The sequence below is a fragment of the Heptranchias perlo genome, chromosome 26 (assembly GCF_035084215.1).
Source record: "Heptranchias perlo isolate sHepPer1 chromosome 26, sHepPer1.hap1, whole genome shotgun sequence".
Lineage (NCBI taxonomy): Eukaryota > Metazoa > Chordata > Chondrichthyes > Hexanchiformes > Hexanchidae > Heptranchias > Heptranchias perlo.
The window spans coordinates 27,358,621-27,382,116 of record NC_090350.1 but is presented as its reverse complement, the minus strand read 5'-3'; the positions used below and the strand labels follow the sequence as shown (position 1 = coordinate 27,382,116).

The following is a 23,496-nucleotide window of genomic DNA, read 5'->3' as shown; positions in this document are numbered from 1 at the left end:
ACATGGGAGGTTGACTTTTAATATATTAAAAATGTTAAACATCTGTGTGCACCTTCTGTCAACTTTCTATTATAAATTTCTACGTCCATATTTATAATGGAAACTGCAAATGAAAGCTTGTCACGCTGTATTTACACCCCCACCCAGTGGAAGCACTGCTGTCCTATCACTGAAAGGAGGGTGAAATTATACTGACAAGTTGATATTGGCAGTTCCATTATAAATGTAGAAATGGAAATACATAAAAGTAAGGAAGTATGATTTTAAAATGGGGTCTGAATTGCATCAGTGCCCCCTTGTCCAATTGTCCCCCATCTTACCTGAAGGCTGCACTTGGTCTTGACTCCTCGTAATGTCAGGAATTGACCTAGGGCCTGGCACCTGGATCCCCAACCCATGCCATGGGAACCTCTCAAACCAGGCCAATCTTGATAAATCAAACAAATAACAAGGGATAGTTATAAAGGTAGAGTTATCTCAGCACTCAAAGTAGTACTATAGGGCCTCTATTAAAACTACAGGACTATGTAGTTGACTAACCCTGGCTCTATAATGATCTCTTGCTCAAGTGAGAGATTGTGACCTCCCATAGACTTGGTTAATCGTGCTCCCAACAACCTCTCGAGTAATGGATTGTGTACCACAGGGATACCATTGCTCATGAAACCATACCATACCTTATGAAATGTCATATATGATGGAATTGTTTTCCTCAGAAACATTTTAGAAGTTTAGTTTATGATATTTTGCAGTTTCAAACACAAAGATTCTCTCAATTTATTTCCATCTAGCACATCAGGCACACTTGAAAGTGCCACACAGGCAAAGTCTCTGTCATACTTACACCTGATCATCTCACATACCACATTTATAAAATAACAATAAATCATAAATTAACCATTAGAGTGACTACCAATAAACAAAAAGCATTTTAAAAGTTATAAAAACAAAAGTGAGAAAATCAATCATTTTCTGCATGTTTTATCCGACCTGGTGTTTTCCCAAAGGCAGCAACCAGGGACTTACAATCAGCTGTCAATCTAGAGATATACTTCTCTTAGCTACAGCAATGTATACAGGATGGAACCTTAAATTGATATACCAAATTAAACACAAAGCCTCTTTGGCAGATGAATAATGCATTGTGTATTATGTGATATAATGCTCCTCTCACTTTAAAACAATGTATCCTTAAACTTACCATAAGTAACACAATGGGAGATCAGCTTGCATACTAAAATTTTCCTCTCTGTTACTGGTTTGGTCTCCAGTCAGACCTCTTTCCTCCAAAATTGACGTCTGTCCTCTTCTTGTGGTAAATATGAGTTAACTGTTGGGGCTGGTATTAGCATACAACAAAAAAATGCAAACCTGGTTGCAGAGGAGCTCTGTGAAATTTCAGCAAGTCAATGGGCTGAGCAGATTTTAATGGTTGCACCCATTTGTTTTAGCCGAACTTAATGTGTTAGTTCAGATAACAATATTTGTTGGGCTCTGTTGAGTCCTTTGCATCTGAGGCAAAATTAGTTCAGTAGGGGACACATCTCAAAAATATCACCGAATGATTTATGATCTGGCAAGCCTGGATACTGTAGAGAAAAGAGGTAGCCAGCATGTCTTCAGTTACAGATTGTTGCTGCCACTAATCAGATATGTGATGGGCTGCACTTAAAATAAAAAATGAGGTACCATGCACAAATAACTGAGTGTTGTGAAAGCAGTCTCACAGTTCCCATTATAAAATAGGCAGATATTGTTCAGACTTGGACATAATGTACTCTAAAAAGCTTCTGTACACTCTGGTACATAAATAGAACTGAGTCTCTGAATCTGTGTTTGTATAGTTCTGTTTGACCAGTCTTGGGTACATGCACAGATAGAGTTCAGTGTTATTCAGATGAATATTCGCTCAGCCTGGATTAAAAGAACTGCTTTACTTGTTTCTAGTCCCTAATGCAAAAGAAAAGATTATGTTGACTAAGGCTAGCAACTTTGTAAGAATGTTAAATCCCCAAACCTAGCTAATGTGGAATAGAATTTTGATCACTGTCCCAGAAAACCCAAAAATCTGCCTGATTATAAAACATTCGATGCAGAGTGCAATTTTACATTTCACTTCAGAATGCAGTGTAACCTTCCACTGATTCTGTTCATACATTCTATGCATCCAATGAAATGTTGAAAATACTAGTAAATTGCCCATGGCATTTATTATGGTCAGTTGATGAATTTGTCTTTTTTTTATGCACAAGATAGGCTCGATGGGCCGAATGGCCTCTTTCAGTGCTGTAACCATTCTATGATTCTAAGATGATGAAGTGAGTTGGGAAAGCAATCTGTCCAAAGAATCACCTAGTGACCAGAGGCTGTACTCTACACCGAATATTTTATAATCAGGCAGATTTTTGGGTTTTCTGGGACAGTGATCAAAATTCTATTCCACATTAGCTAGGTTACCAGAGGCTGTAACTACTTTGTGTCAGTTGACATAGCAAACTTGAATGGGAAATGTTGAAATAGCAATTTATAATGAGAAAGGTTGGCAGAGAACATGAACAAAAATCATAACAACGTGAAGTAAGGTTTGGGGACAGGCGTGGAGTTAAAGACCATCACTGTGTTGTAAAGAGAAGGTGAATGCAACAGCTCTATGTGGAATGATGGCAAATGATGCAGATGATGTAGAAATTTAGATTATGCACATTATGTCATGTTGAGTTAAAATAACTAGAAAGCTACACGTTAAGGATGATGATTCATCTTTAAATATGGGACTGTCCTGCCCATACAATGTCGGAATCCTGAGACATAAGAAGATAATAAGAAAAAATAATACTTTATATTTATATTGTGTCTTATATCTCTCAGGAATGTCTCAAAGAGCTTTACATACAATGAATTATTTTGAAGTGCAGAAATTTTTGTCATGTAAGCAAACATGGCAGCCATTTTGAGCACAAATAGCTATGAGCTGAATGACTAATGAATTAATTATCGGTGTAGAATCAGTGAGAAATGTTGGCTGGGACACCAGGAGAATTTCCTGCTCTTTTTGGAATAGTGCATTAGAATCTTTAACATCTAACTGAGCAGGCAGATGGGGGGTCTTAATTTAATATCTCACTCAAAGGACAGCACCACCAACAATGCAGTACCTCTTAAAAATAAGAACAGAATGTATGACTTTAAAATGGGGACTGGGTTGCACATGTGTGCCCTAATCAAATGATTCCTTGCTTTCTAACCCCACTTCACATGAAGACAACTCTGGGTCTTGATTTTTCATGTGCAATGCTACAGGAGATCAACTAGTAAAATATAAAATGTTCTATATATGTCATGCATACCTTATTTGTTCTTAAACCAAAGTTCTTTAAAAAACTGACATTCCAAACACAGGTGCTTTGATCATGAAGGCACAACTACGATGGTCAGGTCATGTAGTGCGAATGTCTGATGAACAAATCCCAAAGAAAATCTTTTATGGCGCATTGACAACTGGGAAGCGATTTTGTGGTGATCAGCAAAAGAGATATGAAGACTGCTTAAAAGTTACTCCGAACCAGTGCCAAATTGGAGTCCATAAGTGGGAACAACTTGCTCAAGATAAGGAAGCATGGCGAAAAAACATTCATGAAGGCACCTCCTACTATGAGGCCCTTCGCACTGCTGATGTTGAATGTATACGCCAACTGAGGAAGTCTCGCTTGAAAAATCAAGATTCCCAACCTAGTGTATCTGGGATCCGCTGTTCAATCTGTGGTCACTCATTCCAAGCAAAAATAGGTCTCAATAGTCACTAAAGAACTCATTGCAAAAAATGAGATAATATTCTGGCTGTCTTCTTCGGTATCAAAGGACGAACAATGATGATTTGAGCATCATGATTCTCAACTGCACACTTATGCCACTAGATGGAGCGCCATGTGTTCAGAAGTTGCAGATTCCCAAACCTGTACCCACTGTATCACCCAATGTACACTGAAAAAAAATTGTTTTGTTCTGACTTTCCGTGGATAAAGCCAGGGGAGATTCACTAGTAGTCCTGAAACCTTCAATTGAATCACCACAAAATCTAATCTTTTCCAAAGAAAATAATCCCAACCTCCTTAAACTTTGTTCATAACAGAATGTAGTCCATGCTGATAAAATATCCTGGAACAATGACATAATGGGGAGAAAAAAAAGCAGAGGACAAGACAATTAAAGGGGACGCAGCATTTTGTCACAAGTATCTGAAAGTTTAGTATTTTAAAATTGCTGAAGACTGCAACTTCATGAAAAATTTATTTCACTTAAGTTATGTACTTTATCCAATGAAATACTAATAAGCTTTAATTAATCTGTGAACCATCAAAATTTACTATAGTTCCAAAATTTACTGTAGTTCCAAATCTCAGTTTTGAAATTTTCAATTGACCTCACCTCAACAGCTTTTTGGGGGGGAGAGAGTTCCAAATTTCCACTACCCTTTGTGTGAAGGCATGCTTTCTGACATCATTGCTGCATGGCTTATCTCTAACAGAATTCATTTGTTTGATTGTACAGAATTTCCAAACATTTATTATAGTATTGAAATTATCAATGCAAATTATTGCTTTCTCTATGCACAGATCAGCACCGCCAAATTGAGCCATATGCACAGAGCAGCATGCAGTTACACACAGACCAACAAACACACACAAAACCATATGCGCAGAGTTATACACAATACATATGCATGGAGCAGCAAACATAAACATAGTATGCAATAAAGAGTTATGAATGTTGCTCTGCAATGTGAATATGAACCAATAGCATCAATAATAGCGTATTTTATTCATAAATATAAATTCAACATATTGAAAAACTAGAGTTGTGTACAGAATAATGAATGGTTTACAGGTTTATTGGTTTTGATTTGTTATCTTGTATATTATCTAAAAGCTGCATTTTTACTTATTTATTTGCAAAATATGGCTAAAATTGTGTCAGCATTTGGGTTCAGACACTGAGCTGAGGATTGAATAGGATGCCGAGGTTACAAACAGTCTGGTTCAGCCTGAGACAGTGAGCAGAGAAGGAGACGTAATTGGTGACAAGGGTACGGATTTTATGATGGGAGCCGAAGGAAATGGCTTCAGTCTTCCCAATGTTTAACTGGAGGAAATTGTGGTCTATCCAAGACTGGATGTTGAACAAGCAGTGTGACAACACAGAGACAGTGGCGGGCTTGCTTGAGAGAGGTTGTATAAAGGCAGAGCTGATTCCATGTCTGCAGTTGATGCCACCAAGGGGCAGCATGTAGATGAGGATGAGGAGGAGGCAATGATGGATTCATGGGGGCCCCTGGAAGTAACAGTGTGGAAGTGGGTAAAGAAGCCATGTCTGGAGATGCTCTGGCTATAATTGGATAGGTAAGAGTAGAACCAAGTGAAGGCAGTTCCACTGAGCTGGACAATGGAGGAGAGGTGTTGGATGAGGATAGTATGGTTGACTGTGGTCAAAGGCTGCAGAAAGATCAAACAAAATCAGTCTTCTGGACAAGATAAGCTCAGAGAGGGCATGAGGGGAGGTAGGAGAGAAACTAGAGAAAGACATGGGTGGGGGAAGCCTGGGAGAGAGTTTCTTTATTGGGCAAAGTGAAAGGGGTAAGCGGCAGAGGAAGCTGAACTGGTGGTCTCAATGTTAGTGACAAAGAAGTCCATGAGCTGCTTGTACTTGTTGATGGTGAGGGTGGAAGGGGCATTCTCAGCTGCTTTATCAATGACCTTCCCTCTGTCATAGGGTCAGAATTGGTATTGTTCACTGACATTCCACAGTGTTCAGTTCCATTCACAATTAAACAGCTAATGCCAGCCTCCAGCAGGACCTGAACAATATCCAGGCTTGGGGTGACAAATGGCAGGTAACATTTGCACCACTCAAGTGTTAGACAATGACCATTTCCAACAAGAAAAAGCTCAATCACCTGCCTGACCACCACTACCGAGTCCTCCATCATTAACAACTTGGAAATCACCCTTGACTAGAAGCTTAATTGAATCAGCCACGTCAATGCCATAAGAACAAGGCAGAAGTTAGGTACTTGAGACATGTGACTTATATTCTGATCCTTGAAAATTTCTCCACCATCCATATGGCACAAGTTAGGAGTGTGATGGAATATTCACTGTTCACCTGGATGGGCAGAGCTGCAACAAACTTAAGAATCTCAAAGCCATCCGCTTGATCATGCCACTAAGCTCAATATCCACTACTCAGCTACCAGTGCACTGTGGTTGCAACACATACGATCTCCAGGATGCATCTTCCTCCCTTCCCTCCACCACAGCTGTAGCCATCTCAGCCCTATTCTTCAGAACTCCGTCCCTGAATCCCTTCCCTGCTCTACTTCTCTCTCCCCCTTTAAACACATTCGCAAAAAGCATCTTTTCAACTGACTTTTGGCCTTCCCCGTCAATTCTCCCAATGGCTAAGCATCCATTCCTTTCATCCGTTTTAACGCTTTTTTTCCCTCTCCCCTTTAAATCGCTTGAGATGTTTTCTAAGTTAAAGGCGGTATATAAAGGCAAGTTTATTTTATTGTTAATGACGGCATGTCAGGAAAAATAATGTTGAAGTGCCAATGCAAGCATAATAGATGACCCAGATCTGTTGAACGTCATGGAGTGACAGTTCTATTGGTTTAAAAGGGTAGCCTATTTTGATAGCTAAACATAAATGCAACTCTTATTTGTTTAAATAGATTTGGAATCTGTTTCATTCCTTGTAATTTTCAGCAATTTTCTGAGGGCGGCGGAGAAGCACAGGTCGGTGCAAGTGCAAACGCAAACATTTGAACACGCTTGACTGCAAATCAACACATCTTTGTCAAATGTTTTCTGCAGCGCTCAGAGACCACGTGACCCTGCCGGGCGCGCGCTCTTTTTTTGTTGTGTGTGGGGACGGGGCGCACAAGCACACTCGCGTCATTTCCGTTGTCGCAACACTCAGCTACCGCCGACCGAAAAGACAGAGGCCGACGTGAGCTGGGTTGGGTGCGTGTCGGGGGCCGCGAATCCCCCATTAGCATCATCATCGGTCGCTGTGACCCGGGCTGGTCGAGTAGGTGAGTTGATTGTGTCAGGCGGGTGTTCTCGGTGGCTTTGGAAATGGAATCCGCCCCGGTTGAGCGGTCGCTCGCGCTCTTTAGCTCGGAGTCGTTCGTCGGGCGCGGGCGCGAGCGCTCGCCATTGCCGAGGGAGGGAGGTTGCGCAGCGGCTGGTCATGGAGCCGTCAGCTGTTATAGCCCTGCGGCAAGGCCACACGCCGCGCCTCGGGGATTTCGTACTGACTGGCGGCTAACTGGAGGGAGGGGCTTTGGATTGAGGTCACCTAGACATTAGATTTTTTTTTTCCGCCCTTCCTACATTTCTCTTCCCCCCCCCCCCCCCCCCCCCCGATTTTAAGCCAGTTGCGAATTTCGAGTCGCTTTAACCGGGCTTAGACGCATGTGGGAGCGGCGAAAGAAGCTGGTGGGGAAAGTAGTGGATGTTGGTGCACTGGCTGCCACAAGGTGAAGGGGACGAGGGACTGAGAAGGTTTTGTCTTTTTGTTTGGTTGGTGAGGGTGTTTACATTAAGTAATAAACTGGCAAAAAAAGCTTACAGTAAATATCGATAGGTCCGTTATACAATGCAGCTTCCTCCTGAAGTGACTTGAGTTGCACTTCCAGCTGCCATTTTTGTTTTGCACAGGCCGTACAATTGCAGTGGGTGAAAAGTGAAGTTTAACTAGTGTAGATAGACTTCATGGTTATTCAGCCCCTGGAGCCTGTTCTACCATTCAATTAGATCACAGCTGATCTGTATCTTAACTCCATCTACCCACCTTGGTTCTGTAACTGTTAATACTCTTGCTTAACAAATCTATCTTTTAAAATTTTCAATTGACCTAGTCGCAACAGCTTTTTGAGGAATTTCCACAACCCTTTTTGTGAAGTGCTTCCTGACCTCATGCCTGAATGGCTGAGCTCCAATTTTAAGGTTATGGCTCCTTGTTCTGGACTATCTCCAGAAGAAATAGTTTATCATCTTAAACACCTCAATTAAATCATCCCTCAATCTTCTATATTCAAGGGAATAAAAGCCTAGTCTATGCAACCTGGCCTCATAATTAAACCTTTTTAGCCCTGGTATAATTCTGGTAAATCTGTGCTATACCCCTCTGAGGCCAATATATTCTTCAAGTGTGGTGCCAGAACTGAATGTAGTACTCCCAATGGGGTCTAACCAGAGCTCTGTACAGCTGTAAATAACTATTGTTCAAATTAGTTGAATTGCCTATTCAAAGGTGATGAACCCACTTGAAGCACAGTAACTGATGTTAAAGTATAGATTGTTGAATATATTTAGGGTGCAAATTGAAATAAAGTTACATGGTCTTAATGACTGAATACATATTTCTGATGGAAATGAGAAAAATATTGCTAAAAGTAACAAGTGAGACTTGCATTTTATATAGCATTTCTCATGACCTCAAGATGTCCCAAAACCCTTCACAACCAATGAAGTACTTTTGCAGTGTAGACAGTGTTGTAATGTAGGCATTGTGGCTGCCAATTTGCCAACAGCAAGCTCCCACAAACAGCAATTAAATAAATGACCAGGTCATCTGTTTTAGGTATTGATTGAGGGCTAATTGTTGGCCAGGACACTGGGAGAATTCCCCTGTTCTTTAAATAGTGCTGTGGGATCTGTTATGCTCATCTGAAAGACAGCACTTCCAACAGTGCAGCACTCCCTCAGTACTGCACTGAAGTGTCAGCCCAGATTATGTGCTCATCTCTGTAGTGGGCTTTGAACCCACAACCACCTGATTTGGAGGTTAGCGTGCTACCACTGACTTGTAAAGTATATGTAAAACCCTCCCATGTCACTGAATTTGTTCTTTGTGCTATTCCTTTACATTTATCTGCTTTTTGTAGGGAACATGTTTGCTTTATATTTTTAGGGGATGGGAAGATGAAGGAAAATTATATGCTTATTAGTCTGGGATAATTGAGATACCTCATACTACAGGTAGCAAGTAATTGCAAAATAGAAATCTCTACATTTCCTGGTCATGTATTTGAAGCAGTGGTATGTGCCTTTTTCTGAGTGGGTGTACAAATTAAGACTTGTGTGTAGAATCATAGCATGTTACATGATAGAAACAGATCATTGGGTCCATCTTGTCTGCTGTTTTTTTCTCTACATGAGGCACCTAGTCTAATCCTACTCTTTGGTTACACTGCATACTCTTTAATAATCCTGTTTTTCAAGTAACTAGCTAATTCTCTTTTAATAGAATTCATGGCCTCTGCTGCAACAATGGTTTGTGGTAGAGAAATCCACTTTCTATCCATCCTTGGTACAAGATTTTTTTTCTAACCCCCTCCCTTAATGTTTTTGTGATTTTTAAATCTGTGTTCTCTTGTTTCTGTTCAGAGGGCAGTGGCAGATTACTTTCTGATCAATCACAACTCTTCATAATCTCGAATACCTCTATCAAGTCATTCCTCAGCCTTCTCTGGTGTGGAAAAAGTCCTAACTTCTCGCATCTCTTCATAACTGCAACCACTCACCTTTGGTCAGATTCTAGTGAATCTAAGCTGCAGCTTTTCCATTGCTTTTATATTCTTATGAATGAATTGCAGAAAACTGTATGCATTTACTCCAACTGTAGCCTAGATAAAGTTTAATACAAGTTTGTCATTATGTTTTGTTTTTGTACTCTGCTTTTATCCACAAAACCGAGGCTACTGTTTGCCTTTGTATGGCCATACCTACTTGTACTGCCACCTTTATAACAACCTATGTATCTGCACATCAAGGTCACTCTGCTCCTCTGTTTAAAATCTCACTATTTAGGATTATTTCCTTCTGTTCGAAAATGTATTATTTCACGTTGCGTGCCACCTGTCTGCTGCTAACCATCATGTCCTCCTGAAGTGTTTCACAGTCCTTGTCACAATTTTCTATACCCCCAATTTTATCAAGTCGATATTGTTCCCTCAATTCTTAACTCCAAATATTTATGTATATAGTAACAGCATCCGCATCCCCAACACATGGATTTTTCCAGTGTCAGAAACTTTATTTTACTCCACCCTTGCTTTCTATCTTCTAGCCATTTCTCTATCCGTCAATACATTCTCCTTAATTCCATGTGCCATTATCTCTGCCATAAGTATCTTAAATGGTACTTTACCACATGTTTTCTGCAAATCCATATAAATCACATGCTTTTCCTTTTTTGTTCAAAGAATTTTGTTTAGTCAATCATAACCTGCCCTCTAGCAATCAATGCTGACTGCTCCCAATTAATTCATGTTTCTCCAAGTGCTGAGCAATTTCATCTTGTATTATAAGATTCCAGTAGCTTACTGGTTTGTGTATCTTTTTTGAAGATGATTGTCACATTTGCCAACCTTCAGCCCTCGTGTGTCTCCGTAGAATTTTGGAAAATCATATAGTCGATCTCTATTGTTTTTTCCCCAGCGTTCTTGGGATCCTTAACTGTCAACCATCAGATCTGACCTGTCAATTTTAAGTTGGAATAATTTTTTCAGCACCATTTCTCTTTGAATAATTAACCGCCAGTGACAGTTCTACACCCACCTCTGGTGCTTCTACAATGCCAATATTCATCTAGGTAAAAAGAGGACAAAAGTTAGCATTTCTGTCACACTCTGCTACAAGCTTGCCTTCATCTTTAGTGACCCAATCTCAACTATCCTCTTTCTACTAATATGCCTGTAGAAAGCCCTTTTTTTTTCTTGCATATCCTGAGTCTTTCCAGTTTTTTTGTAGCTTTCCCACATATATAAAATCTTGCAGTGTGTGTGCTTTCTGTCCACAAAATTTAAATCCTGTTATGATTGGTTATGTGTTTATTAGCTATTTACAATGGTAAGTGTCATGCTAACATTTCCTAAAATTTTAAAAATCTTCAACAAATTACTACCTGTAGGAATGAGTTTAAATTGTTTCCTTTCTGGGCTGGTGAGGTTGATTGGCACTGCAGAAACATAAATCCCATTAAAAAGGTACTTGTGCTGTTCAATAGCAACCCCAACTTTCTACGGTGAGTTTAATTGACAATTAATGCGCAACTGCAGCTGCTTCATGAAATTCGTGGAGGTTGAGGGCGAGCTGCTGTTTTCGGAGGCCAACGCGGAGTGGTGCAGATTGTCCAGCAACTTGAGATTTGCAATTCACAGGATATCTCTTCCTCGCCACAAGTTGCTGGATGATTTACATAACAGTGAGCGCCATTAAACTTGCTGTTATTTTGGTAGTGAATTCTGGGTCTTAGTGGGTAATGCCATAGGTAATTTACTAATTCTTTGTACTGACTTTCATTTTTATTGCCTATCCTATATGCACTAAATGCCTTTTTTTAGTTTCAAATTTGAACTAATCGATGGAAATGCAGTATTTTCCTTACTGGAGTGATTGATTTATACCCATTTCAACTCTCCCAATTGGTTCTCAGCTGCTGGGGACTGCACAATGACTCTTTATTTTAATTCTGCATAGGATGCCTAAAGGTGGTTCTGCTCAAATTGAGAATTTTCTAATTAAAAAGTCTTGTTTTGGTGTAGGGGTATGTAAGTGTTCTGATTACTTGCTTCTGTGGTACCTGTGGTGATTCGTCTCATTATCAAGTGCAGTAACTGAAGCATTGCATTTTGCTAGTTTTCCTGAGTTTCATCATGGCTCGTGGACAGCAGAAGAAACAAGCCCAGCAGAAGAATGCCAAGAGGCAAGCTGAAAAGAAAAAGGGAGGATCTGATCAAAAAGCAGCAGCAAAAGCAGCACTTGTGCACACGTGTCCTGTCTGCAAGGTAAAGCAATGGGCCATTAAAGCGATTTCATTACTGCTGTAACAGGATCTTTTCAAAGAATATTATACTGCAGTAGCTGTCGTGTTTAGATCAACTGTTGTGTTCTAATTGTGTCAGGCCTAAAGTTTTTTTAATTGAATCAAAGTTGCCAGACTAATTCCAACAGTGTAAAAAGTTAATGTTGTTGGAATATTTGTAACATCAATGTAGTATACAGTATTTACACCGGACTAGTTTTAATTATTGTCACAAGTTGTCAATTTGACAACTTGTATTTCTATAGTGCTTAATTGAAATATCAAGAGCTTCCTTAATGACTTAGTTGATTAAGGCAGTGACTGTCTCAGCCATAAAGATCAGGGAGATCTCTGGTTTATACCTCTGTCCATACTGAGTTAAGTGATCACAACCAGGGATGCAGTAAGGGCCGACAAATGGTTTCATGCCTCTGGGTTCATCGGGGGAAAAAACAACCAAGGGTTTCTGTTCCTGAAACTTGGTAGTGTGTATGTATGGATGTCAATGGAGAGTAGGTTTGGGCTTGCTGTGGTGTTTGAGGTTAAGTAGCCTGCCAGCTGTGTAGTCTTTTACATGAGGAACTGGTGCTGTCTGTTTGCACGTGGAAAAGTAGACACTTGGACAAGGAAATGGATGAAGGTCACCGCCTGTGGAGATGTACCTCATCAGAGTACGTGACCGGAGGGAAGTGGGGAACAATCATGTCGACTTTGGGCCATGGCTTATGTCTTTCAACTCTTGGACTTGGGTTTGAATCCAGCACATATTAGGATGAAAGAATTATTGCACCTATACCACTACCCAATAAATGCTGGCCTTGCCAGTGACTCCCACATCCCATGAACAAATAATAAAAAAAACCTTGCTCTGATCAGTTAATTTCAACACAAGTGAGGGATTCTCCTGCTGCATATGTCTGACTGCCACATTGTGCAATGCAACTATCCAGAGAGCCATTGGGTAATTCTCATTCTTATTGCTGTTTCCTTTTTGAAATTACTGGGCAGTGTGAAAATTTAGTGCTAGTTACTCACCACTATGATCTTGTGGATATAATGTTCTTTTCTTTCAGACACAGATGCCAGATCCTAAAACTTTCAAACAGCATTTTGAGAGTAAACATCCCAAATCTCCTTTGCCTCCTGAATTGGTAGATGTCCAGGCATAAAAAGAAAGCACAACTTGGATTTGGGTGAGAAACTTTTTGAAGTTCGTCTTCTCTTACCTATCTCCTGCCACCCCAAACAAGAAGAAAATCTTATGTGCAGCCTTAAGCTTTGGGGAATGGCTGAGAAAATTGTCATTTCCATGTCTTTCCTAATTTTGCTGACTGATCAGATGAGGCACTTCCAAGAACTCATGAAATCACAATGAATGTGTTTGAGTCTGAGTAGTAATTGAGACTTGAATCTAGAACTGTGGGTTGTTTAATTCTGCTGTTGAAACTATACATGGTGTTTCCATATAAATGGACTAACAGCTCTTAATATAGCTAGAATGTTTATAACTCAAACTAGATTTTAAAAATGTATTTCTAAGCTTTGCAGCTTTAACGAAGAATTGTTTTCATTTTACACTAAACTTTTGTCAACTTTGAAGGTTTTTTCCCCTCATTTAAAATCTTTGTACATGTGTGGCCAAGAGGCTGGAAGGTGACTTTCTCCCTCGGACATGCAGCAGATAAATCACAATCATGTGAATGACTGTGGCATGGCACATCTTTGCAATTTTTTTCTCAATAGGGAATGCCTAGCTTCTACTTAGTGCCTCCTTACTACAACAGGGCTAGAAATTTAGGTAAAGTGCTGGAAAATCAGCATCCAGTCACTTCATAGCAGTTTTTTGCAGTTACAAACGGGGCCCCTAGAACTCTGCAGCAGTTAAATGGTAATTTTTATAGCAAAGCTGACATTTTGCAGCACAAAAAGTAGACTCTGTGGCAGGTTTTTAAAATGCTCCTTATATAGAAATGCTCATGTTTAGAAATTGGGTATTTTAAGCTGTTCAACTTAAGACTTGTTTTTAAGTGCTGTATTTACAGCACTGCACCTCCTAGTATGGTGCAGTATAGAGCCAAAGTGCTAAACGTACTGTTCAAACCATATTCCAGTTTCACATCAGTTGAATTCCCTGTTCAGTGCCAATGAATCCAGTTGAGGCACAGTAACTGTCATTCAAACTAGGAAATACATTATTTTGAATGTTAAAAAAAAATGCTGAAACTGTGCTCTTAATATTAGGAATTTGTTTAAAATTTGGGTACTTGAAGGCCAAGCAGCACATCAGGCTCAGGCTGTTCAGCTCTGCAAAGCCAGCTGATTAAGAAGCTGAGATCATGGGGCTAGGTAACCTTTTCATTTGGGCAGCTGTGTCATTGGTTTCTGGTCCAGCAATGCCTGAATTTTAATAATTCTCATCCTTGTTTTCAGATCCCTCCATGGCCTCGCCTACCCTGTCTGTAACCTCCTCCCCCTACAACCCTCCGAGATCTCCGCGCTCCTCCAAATCTGGGCTCTTGCGCATCCCTGATTTTAATCGCTGCACCATTGGTGGCTGAGGCTCCAGCTGCCTAGGCCCTAAGCTTTGCAATTCCCTCCCACGCCTCTTTGCCTGCCTCCCTACCTCCTGCTCCTTCAAGACACTCCTTAAAATCTACCTCTTTGACCAAGCTTTTGGTCACTTGTCCTTATGTGGATTGGTGTCAAATTTTGTTTGATGCGCCTTGGGGCGTTCTACTATGTTAAAGGCATTATTTGGATGCACGTTGTTGGCTGTGCATGGAAGCCCATCATAATACTGAAGAATCTCCAAAGCTATTTAAAAAAAAAAGAAAATCCACACTACTGAAATCCCTGCAGTTTGTTTATATCTGCTTAGAGTCTGCCATTAAGTGACTCAGTTCCAATCTTACATCAGGCATTCCTTCTTGAATCCAACTTGACTCCATAGTAATCTCTCCCTTTCTCCAAGGAGGATATGCTAGTTGGTTATTGGACAACTCCTGCTTATACAGCAGCTTCAAGGTTGCAAAACATCCCAGGGTGCTGCATTGGGAGGTGGGAAAACCAGATATTTGTCAACATATCCAGCTATAGTTGATGTATCCATATTGAATGCTTTTACTAGCTAATTAATTTGAGATTCATTTATAGACAGACATTGTAGTCATATTTCATATTGTAAGAAATTCTTTAGGATGTTAACACCTTGAAATAAAGTGTATGACAATGTTGATTTTAAAATGCCCATACTCTTAGTAATGTGAATGTAAATTTACAAAGTGAGTAAATGAACAATTATTACTGTTAATAGTGAGATTTTATAGATGCTGGGGGAAGGATAGTTTCATTTTATATGGTGCTTTTTTCTAACTACTTTTGTGCTTACTTTTAGACTTGGAATTCTGCTGACATGATGCACTGAACCTACTACACAGGGCCTGGAAAAGATGAAGAATATTTGATTCTTCAACCTTTTTCACTTTCTACTTACTACTGAACTGTCGACGTTTATTCCTTTCATGTTTTGGGGACAAGGGAGCACTGGAGTGAAGATTTTTTTTTTTGTTCAGACATTACAAAGCTGCCAATTCTTCAAGTGGGCTGGGTGAGAAAGTTCTACTGATCTCTTGATAGACCAGTACTAATATTTACTTATCTCTTCCATTCACTACTTTTAAGCACTGGCATCATTGTGATACTGGTACTGCTGGAGACCTTTGCAAAACTAAAATGTGGGAGTTAGAATCTGTGGCTTACAGCTATAGTGGTTTTGCAGGAACCTCTGTATTGGTGAATGCTGCGTTGCTTTTACAAGTTTGGTTCGGTTAGTGTACTGGCCTATCACTAATAAAATTCCTTGACCTTGCTAAGCACAGCCCAGTCAGCTACATTAGGGTATGTATCCATTGTACAGCTTGTGTTCAGCACCTTCTTTGTAGAAGGGATGTTGCAATATATTAAAAATTGCAATCTTAAAAATGATAATTGTGATCAATCCATAAAGAATTCTGAAGATAATAGGGTCTTTCTCACTGGACAAAAAGTGGATGTTTCCAGATGATTGCAGGACAATTTAAACTCATGACCACTTCTCGTTTTAAAACCATTTATTTTATGAAGTGCTTGATTACCTGAAAGTAACAGATTTCATGTGAGTGCCATGATTTTTCTATTGCAAATCACACTGTAGCATTCCTAACAGTTTAAAATACATTAGTATGGAGCAGATAATTGAAGGGACAGAATCTCCTGATGCATAAATGCAAAGAAGTGGATGTGTCTGAGCTTTAACAACTTAATGTTTTCAAACTGTTGCTTTGTAGCTTGCAACTGTAGAGTTAACATATTGCAAAACTGGCAGGTTTGTATATAACAGGTCTATTAACTAGTCGGTTTTTATGCCTAAAACTTAAGTTGAAGGGGTTCCTCAAATATTGACTAGAAAATTCCTGTTCAAAATCATAATAACTGGGATTGTAATAGCTTGTGTATTTCACCTAGTCCTGCTCCTAATCCTTCAGCCCTATTAAGCCTCAGTTCTGTAGCAGCCTTGCATATTCATATATGTGCAGAATTTTGTGATTTATCTGGAGCTCATTGTAATTTCTTTAATAAATATCAAAAGCACATTTTCTTGTAAATGGAATGGCTCAGAATCCCTTATTCTTCCCAGTGCTGAAATTGAGACTATTATTGCTGCCAATGTGATGTATTTCCTACAAAATGTAGCACTTGATTTTAATCTTCAATAACATTTCTGGATTAAAGTAAGCCTGTACTATAAACTGTTTAATGTAGAAACTGCGTTTCTTGTAACTACTTTGGTTTGGGTGGAAGTAGGATCATACTTAACTATAGTAAATACATAAAATGGACAAGTGAAAATATTTCTACTGTTATGGTGTAAAGTGATGGCAGTTGGTTTAAGTAAAATAGTCTTATGTCTCAAGGTATGCAGTTAAGAGGAGTTGCTATAAGTGGGTATAGATAGACAATGTGTCCACTTACAAATGATTCAAGCACACATTTTGAATCTTCCAGTGCATCAAGGAAGAAATCAGTTAAAGATTCACTGAGTGGTAGCTAAATACAAGGAAAACTAGTTTTAAAACACTACTAAATGGGCAAGAGAATACAATTGACTGAAAGCAGGCAAACTGATCTCATTTGCTAGTTTTGGTGCAAGAACTTACGCAGGTTGCACTTAAGAAAAGTAGTCTTGAGTCCATTTAACATTTCAGCAATTAATTTTTGGACTATGCACATTAGAATTGAGCACATGAGAGGTTAAACTTCATATTGTGCCATTGTACATTGGGCTAAATAGTTTTTTGCTAAAGGAGGATGCAGGTTAGGAAATTGTGGATGCAAATAGCAAGATATGGATATACAGGTCATGAGTGGGGAAGGGATGGACAAAGAAATATTCCATCTTTCTACAAGATTGGTAGAGGAATTAATGGACACTGGCTTAAATTTTCAATCTGGTTCAGCCAAGTTACCGAGAGGAAAAAATTTGCAAGGGTGGGGGGGTGGGACTAGCTGGATTGCTCTTGCATAGAGCCGGCACGGACTCAACGGGCCAAATGGTCACCTTCCATGCTGTAACCGTTCTGATTGACACGTGTAAAATTTGATTGGAAAATTGGGCGGAGATCTGTAATGCCAGATCTCTGCCTATTTCTAGTCTGTGAAACGGGACAAGAAAGACCCAACTGAGATGGTGGGGGAAAGATACTATTAAAATGTGGGCAGGTGCATAGAGTATGTTCTTTCTTGACATTTGTGTAGTTACAAAATGATGATCTGTACACAATGTAAAATGGATGTCCAGGGTGTCTAAAATGGGTAAATACAGATACTGAAATGATAGTATTTAAGCAATTTAACTTTTTTTTCTGCTGGTGCTTATGTTCTTGTGACCATGTGTGCCACTTGTGCTATTTTTTTGGTTAAAGCTGTACAATAGATTGATTTTTAGCATGGTGCCTGAATACCTAAATTTGGGAAAACTCAAATTTTGTAATTAGACATGAATGGAAAGTGGTGTACAGGAGACATTAGAAATTTGTCTGCAATTAGTTTTGCCCTATGACCCCATCTTGGAATATGGGAAATTTTAATAATCTATTGCCAGAGTTGTTACAGCAGTCTCTAAACTGTTTGAGCCATGTTTTTTAAAAAGGACTTAAATTAGTTTGTGCATTTTCCCCTCACTTAAATTGCATAGACAAAACTGTAGGATCTGCAGAACATAGTGGATATATAAGCCAAGCTCCTATAGAAATGTCTAACATATCCATATCGCTATATATCTATATCTCTGGTTAGGAACATGATTCAAAATAAGTTGAGATCAAAAACACTCAAACATTGTTACTGTGCTGTTGCAACCATAGGAATATACTGTTCTGGGAGTATTATTTGCAGTGAGTTCCTAATTTAATTTGGCTCACTCCTGGAGTTGTTTTGTGCTTTCGGCTAGTTAAGAGAACATCACTTCAAACTCAACATATTTCATACATCAGGCACTACTGTAATATGACTCCCAATAAATGGTTATTCCATTTTAAATTTCTATTAAAAGCTAATTCCCAATAGTGAGAGCAGTTACTGCATTAGAGAGCTTTATTGGTCTTTTTGTAAAATAAAATTGCACTGCCTTGGACCCTTTTTTATATATAGGGAAAATTTAAGTATTCTAATTACATTTTGTAAAAGCATGTTTTTGTGGGCATCATTACCTTTAAGACAAAAAAACATACTTGTAACAAAACTAAGGAAATTCTGATTCCAGCAAATGGAGCCATCTGGTGGTATAAGGGATCTTTACAGGTGACCTTTACTAAAGAAGAAACCTGTTTATATAGCACCTATCATGCCCTTTCACCATCCCAAAATGCTTCACAACCAATGAATTACCAGTGTACTGTTTTCATTACAGTGACTACTTGAAACTCTTGAAATAAATCAGCTAGTACTGAATGAAGTTACAGAATGTGTTGAGAATTTTTAAGGCAAAACTAGTGTGATTTTAAAGGCTGCATTGGGGAGGAAATAGTTAACCCAAATAATACTGTTGAGTTTCAAAAATGTTTAATTAGACATCAAAAATAATACATCCAGTTTTGTTCTGTGGTTCTATGACCTCTGTTTTAAGATAACCCATGATTGTGCTATATTGTTTTCCAATAATTATGGATCCATTACAAATTGAAAACTTTGCTGCCTTGACAATCAAACTAGGAAGCCATATGAGTACCAGATGTGTTTGCCTAATGCTTAAATTTGATGGGCATTTATGGGGAAGGATGAAATTGGTGTAATTTCCTATGGAGCTGATTGCTGACCAGCCCTGAGATCTCCACAGAAAACAAACTAATTTCAAATATCTCCTAATATAGTAGAGTCGGGCTCATTTTCACCTTTCCTAAAATTCAGGCAAAACTTTTATACTGAAAGTACTGACCAAGGGATCAGATTTTTACCAGCAGTTCTGGTCACAAGACCATATTTAGGTTGAGAAGAGCTTGCATAGTAGTCTTCAAATAATGGAAATAGGAAGGTAACCCCTGTTTTCACATAGATAATTGACAGTCAAAAGCTAAAGGGAACCCTCTAGGGTGTAGAGCCTGTAATAAAATGGTTTTAGGTTTGGCAAATAGCTTGGCTTTATTAATACCCTCACTATAGAGGGATGCATTGTTCCTTCTGCTTCCTTTTCTCTGCCATCACTATATTCCTCAAACACTGGTAAAATTTTCAGTCCAAATCATAGCATTGGCTCTTGTATGAATTTTTATCCTGAATAAAATGTATGTCACCTTGTATCTCTTCTCTCTATAAAGGTTTTTATTTATTGTCCCTACTTCGAAAGGATCCAGGAGATGCATGAACTTGTAAACTGAGGCATACAACAGACTTTTATACAAACTAATCAAGGAGCTTGTTTATTAAGGAATTTTAAACTGAGCTGCTGAAACCATGGTGCTATAGAAAGAAATTGGTATAATTTATTAATACATTTTATGAATTGATTTCCAAAAATCCACTCAAGGCTACTACTAAAGCTTGAAGGGTTTGGGAATGAGATGAAATATAGGTATGGATGAGAAATTGGATGAACAATAGGATTGAGGGGTATTTCTGGTGATGATGGGGGCACGTGCTGAGTGGAGAGTTGCAGGGATCTGTGTTGGAACTCTTAATGTTAACAACTATAAATAAAGTGCAATGCAAACTCAACAAACCAAACTAGGAGTCACAATTTGTGGAGGCATTTCAGGAACTGGATGAGGAATTGATTCAGTGTTGTGAAAGGTACATTTCTAAAGTATTTCTTTACATAGAAGGTATTGGAGAGTTGGAACAGGTTGTCATGAAAAGTGATTGAGGCCAAAAACATGACTTGTGTGAGAAACGACTAGAAAGATGGTAGAGTAGGTATTTACAAGTATGAGATTGTGTGTGTTCCGTTCAGAGCAAGACTGCTCCCCAGCATCCGAGGAGTAAGTTATGCGGAAAGACTGGAGAAATGTGGACATTTCAACTTTGAAAGAAGGCAACTGAGATTTGACCTTGTAGAGGTATGATGGTAAATCCAGAATACTACTTCAGACTAACCCATGACAGTAGGACTAGGTTCAAGCTGGCACAAGGCAAATGCAAAACCGATGTCAAAAGTTTTTTCACAGATTGATCAACATATAGAATGGACTTGGGCACAGTAGTGGAAGCCACAAAAAAAACTTGAATCTTTTAAGGAACATTGGATGCTGTGATAGGACCATAGTGTTCTGGATGGAGAACCAAATATCCTTACCTATTTATTTATCTTGTGATTCAGCCAAGAGGAATGGATATCTTTTAACTTCCATGGTGACTTGTGTCCTGGGTGTGATTTTGTATTTAAAATGTCATTCTATGATTCATTACAGTGCAAGAGGAGGCCATATGGCCTATGTCAGTCACTGAAATAGCTATCCACCTAGTCCCATTTTCCTGCTCATTCCCAATAACCTTTTTCTTTTTCAAATATATATCCCTTTCCCTTTTAAAGGTTATTATACATTCTCTTTCCATTGCTATTTCTGGCAGAGTATACCATATGCTAACAACCCTCACTAAAAATTCTTCTAACCTCTATTCTTTTGGTGATCATCTTGTACATATGCTGTCTAGTTAATGACTCACTGACCAGTGGCATTAGTTTTTCCTGGTTTACTTTCAAAGCCCCTCAATTTTGAACATCTCCGATCTCCTCTTGGTTATCTTTGCTCTAATGAAAAGTGCCTCAGTTTCTGTAGTCTCTTTATAACTAAAGCATCATCGTGGGTATCATCTTAGTGAATCCCTTTTCTTCACCCCCTCCATACCCTTGACATGTTTCTTAAAGGCACCTAAAACTTGACAAGATTTTAACCAATGATTTATATCGGGCTAGCATTACCTCTGCTTTTGTGTACAATGCCCCTATTTATAAATGTGCCCAAAAGCACTTTTTCAATGGCTTTATCAACTTGTCCTCTCACTTCTAAAGATTTGCATATCTGAACCCCTAAGTGTGTTCTTTCCTTTTAAAGTTTACCATGTAGATGACCTGTCCTTATCCTCCCAAAATGTATCACCTTGCATTTATCTGCATTAAATTTCATGACGAATATCTAAATTGCCTACTTAAAACTACTTGCAGTCCTCTCCTCGGTTAACCATGCTCCCTACTTGTGCTGTCTGCAAATGTTGACTTTGTACATCCATACCCAAGCCCAGATCATTATATTTATTAAGAACAATGGCCCAAACAACAACCTCTGGGTGACAGTGGGCAAGGCTGGCATTTATTGCCCATCTGTAGTTGCTGTGAGAAGGTGGCCATACAACTGAGTGGCTGGCTTGGTGGGCCACTTCAGAGGGCAGTTAATTTCAACCACATTGGTCTGGGACTGGACTTGCCTATAGACCAGACTGGGTAAGGTGGTAGATTTCCTTCCCTAAAGAGCATTAGTGAACTCGTTGGGTTATTACAACAATCTAGCAGCTTTGTGGTCACTTTTTGCTGATACCAGCTTTTCATTTCATTTCCAATTTTTTTAAAAAACAATTCAAATTCTCAAACTGCCATGGTGGAATTAGAACTCACGTTTTCTGGATTACTAGTCAGCAATATAACCACTATGAAACTGTACCCATAATATTATGAATAGATCCATATGATATTGTGTCTGACTGCTATCTTCTGTTATCAACTTGCATTTATATAGTGCCTTTAACATTGAGTCCCATGATATTTCACAGAAGCATAATCAGAGAAAAATCAAACTGTCAAAGGAGGAGATATTAGGAGTAACTGAAAGCTTGGTTTGAAAGATAAGGTTAAAAGTGAAGAGGTTTGGGCCTAGACGGCAAAGGCACATCTGACAGTGGTGAATGCACATGGGGTTAGATTTGGAGGAAGGCAAAGTTCTCAGTGAGTTGTAGGGTTGGAGAAGGTTGCAGAAATAGGGAGGGAGATAGTCCGTGAAGAGATTTAAATACTAGGATGAGAATTTTAAATTTGAGGCATTGGGGACTGGGAGCCAATGTAGGGCAACGAGGACAGCGGTGATGGGTGTGTGGGATAGGATGCGGACAACGGAGTTTTGAATGAGCTGAAGTTGGCGGAAGTTGATAGGCTGGCCAGGAGATCACTGGGATAGCCAAGTCTGGAGGTAACAAAAACATGGATGAGGGGGAGATAGGTGATGTTATGGAGGTATAAGTAGGTGGTCTTTGTGACGATGCAGATGTGGGGTCGGAAATTCAGCTCAGAGCCAAATAGAATGGTAAAGTTGAAAATAGTCTGGTTCAACCTGAGAATATCCAGGGAGGGGGAGGGAATTAGTGCACAGTTTGTGGCTGACTACGATGGCTTTGGTCTACCTAACGTTTAACTGGAGGAAATTGCGGCTCATCCAGGACTGCATATCAGACAAGCAGTCTGACAACACAGAAGCATAGAGGTGTCGAAAGAGGTGGCAGAGTGGTAGAGCTGGGTGTTGTCAGTGGGCATGTTTGCCAAGGGGGAGCATGTAGATAAGGAACAGGGGGTGGGGCCAAAGGTCTGGGACATGTTTTGAACAGACTTCCTCGTTCTAAATATATTTTCTATCACTGTATATCCCATTGAAAAACATGTTACAAAATCAATCTTGGTTTAAAAAAGTAACTATATAATGCTAAAATATTTGCAAGATTAAAATATTTGAATAATTCCACTTTAGTCACCACTGTGTCATTCCTTTATGAATAAAGAGTGTGGTTTTGTTCCCTGTGGCTTCAGGGTAGTAATTGTGTTTGAAAGTTGAACAAATGAGAATTCGATGACTCACCAAACATCAGTGAGATTGGAGAGATGTATTTTGAATGCATAAATGACATTTTATGTATTACATTTCTCCCACCTGCCCTGACTAGTTCAATTTTATGTAAGTCAGGTTTCATCTGTGAACCTAGGCAGTGAGAATTGGCAGGCTATTTGATTGCGAGACATCAAATAAAGCCCAATTCTGTTCTTACCCAACATCCACATACACACTTGGTAGCAGAAATCACTGAATAGTGATTAGGAACAGGACCTGGCTGATTGAC

At 39.2% G+C, this 23,496-nt stretch overlaps 2 protein-coding genes across 2 annotated transcripts in view; both read left to right on the top strand.

Moving 5' to 3' along the window:
• LOC137342605 (polyadenylate-binding protein 4-like) overlaps positions 1–23,496 on the top strand; it is a 378,766-nt gene that overhangs the window by 124,962 nt on the left and 230,308 nt on the right. The gene's annotated exons all lie outside the window — the stretch shown is intronic.
• On the top strand, positions 6,946–16,511 carry zgc:91910 (Zinc finger protein 706-like). Its single transcript, XM_068006600.1, has 4 exons — positions 6,946–7,090; positions 11,703–11,851; positions 12,942–13,061; positions 15,263–16,511. Exons 2-3 carry the CDS (start codon positions 11,720–11,722, stop codon positions 13,035–13,037), a joined length of 228 nt encoding a protein of 75 aa, XP_067862701.1. The 5' UTR covers positions 6,946–7,090; positions 11,703–11,719; the 3' UTR covers positions 13,038–13,061; positions 15,263–16,511.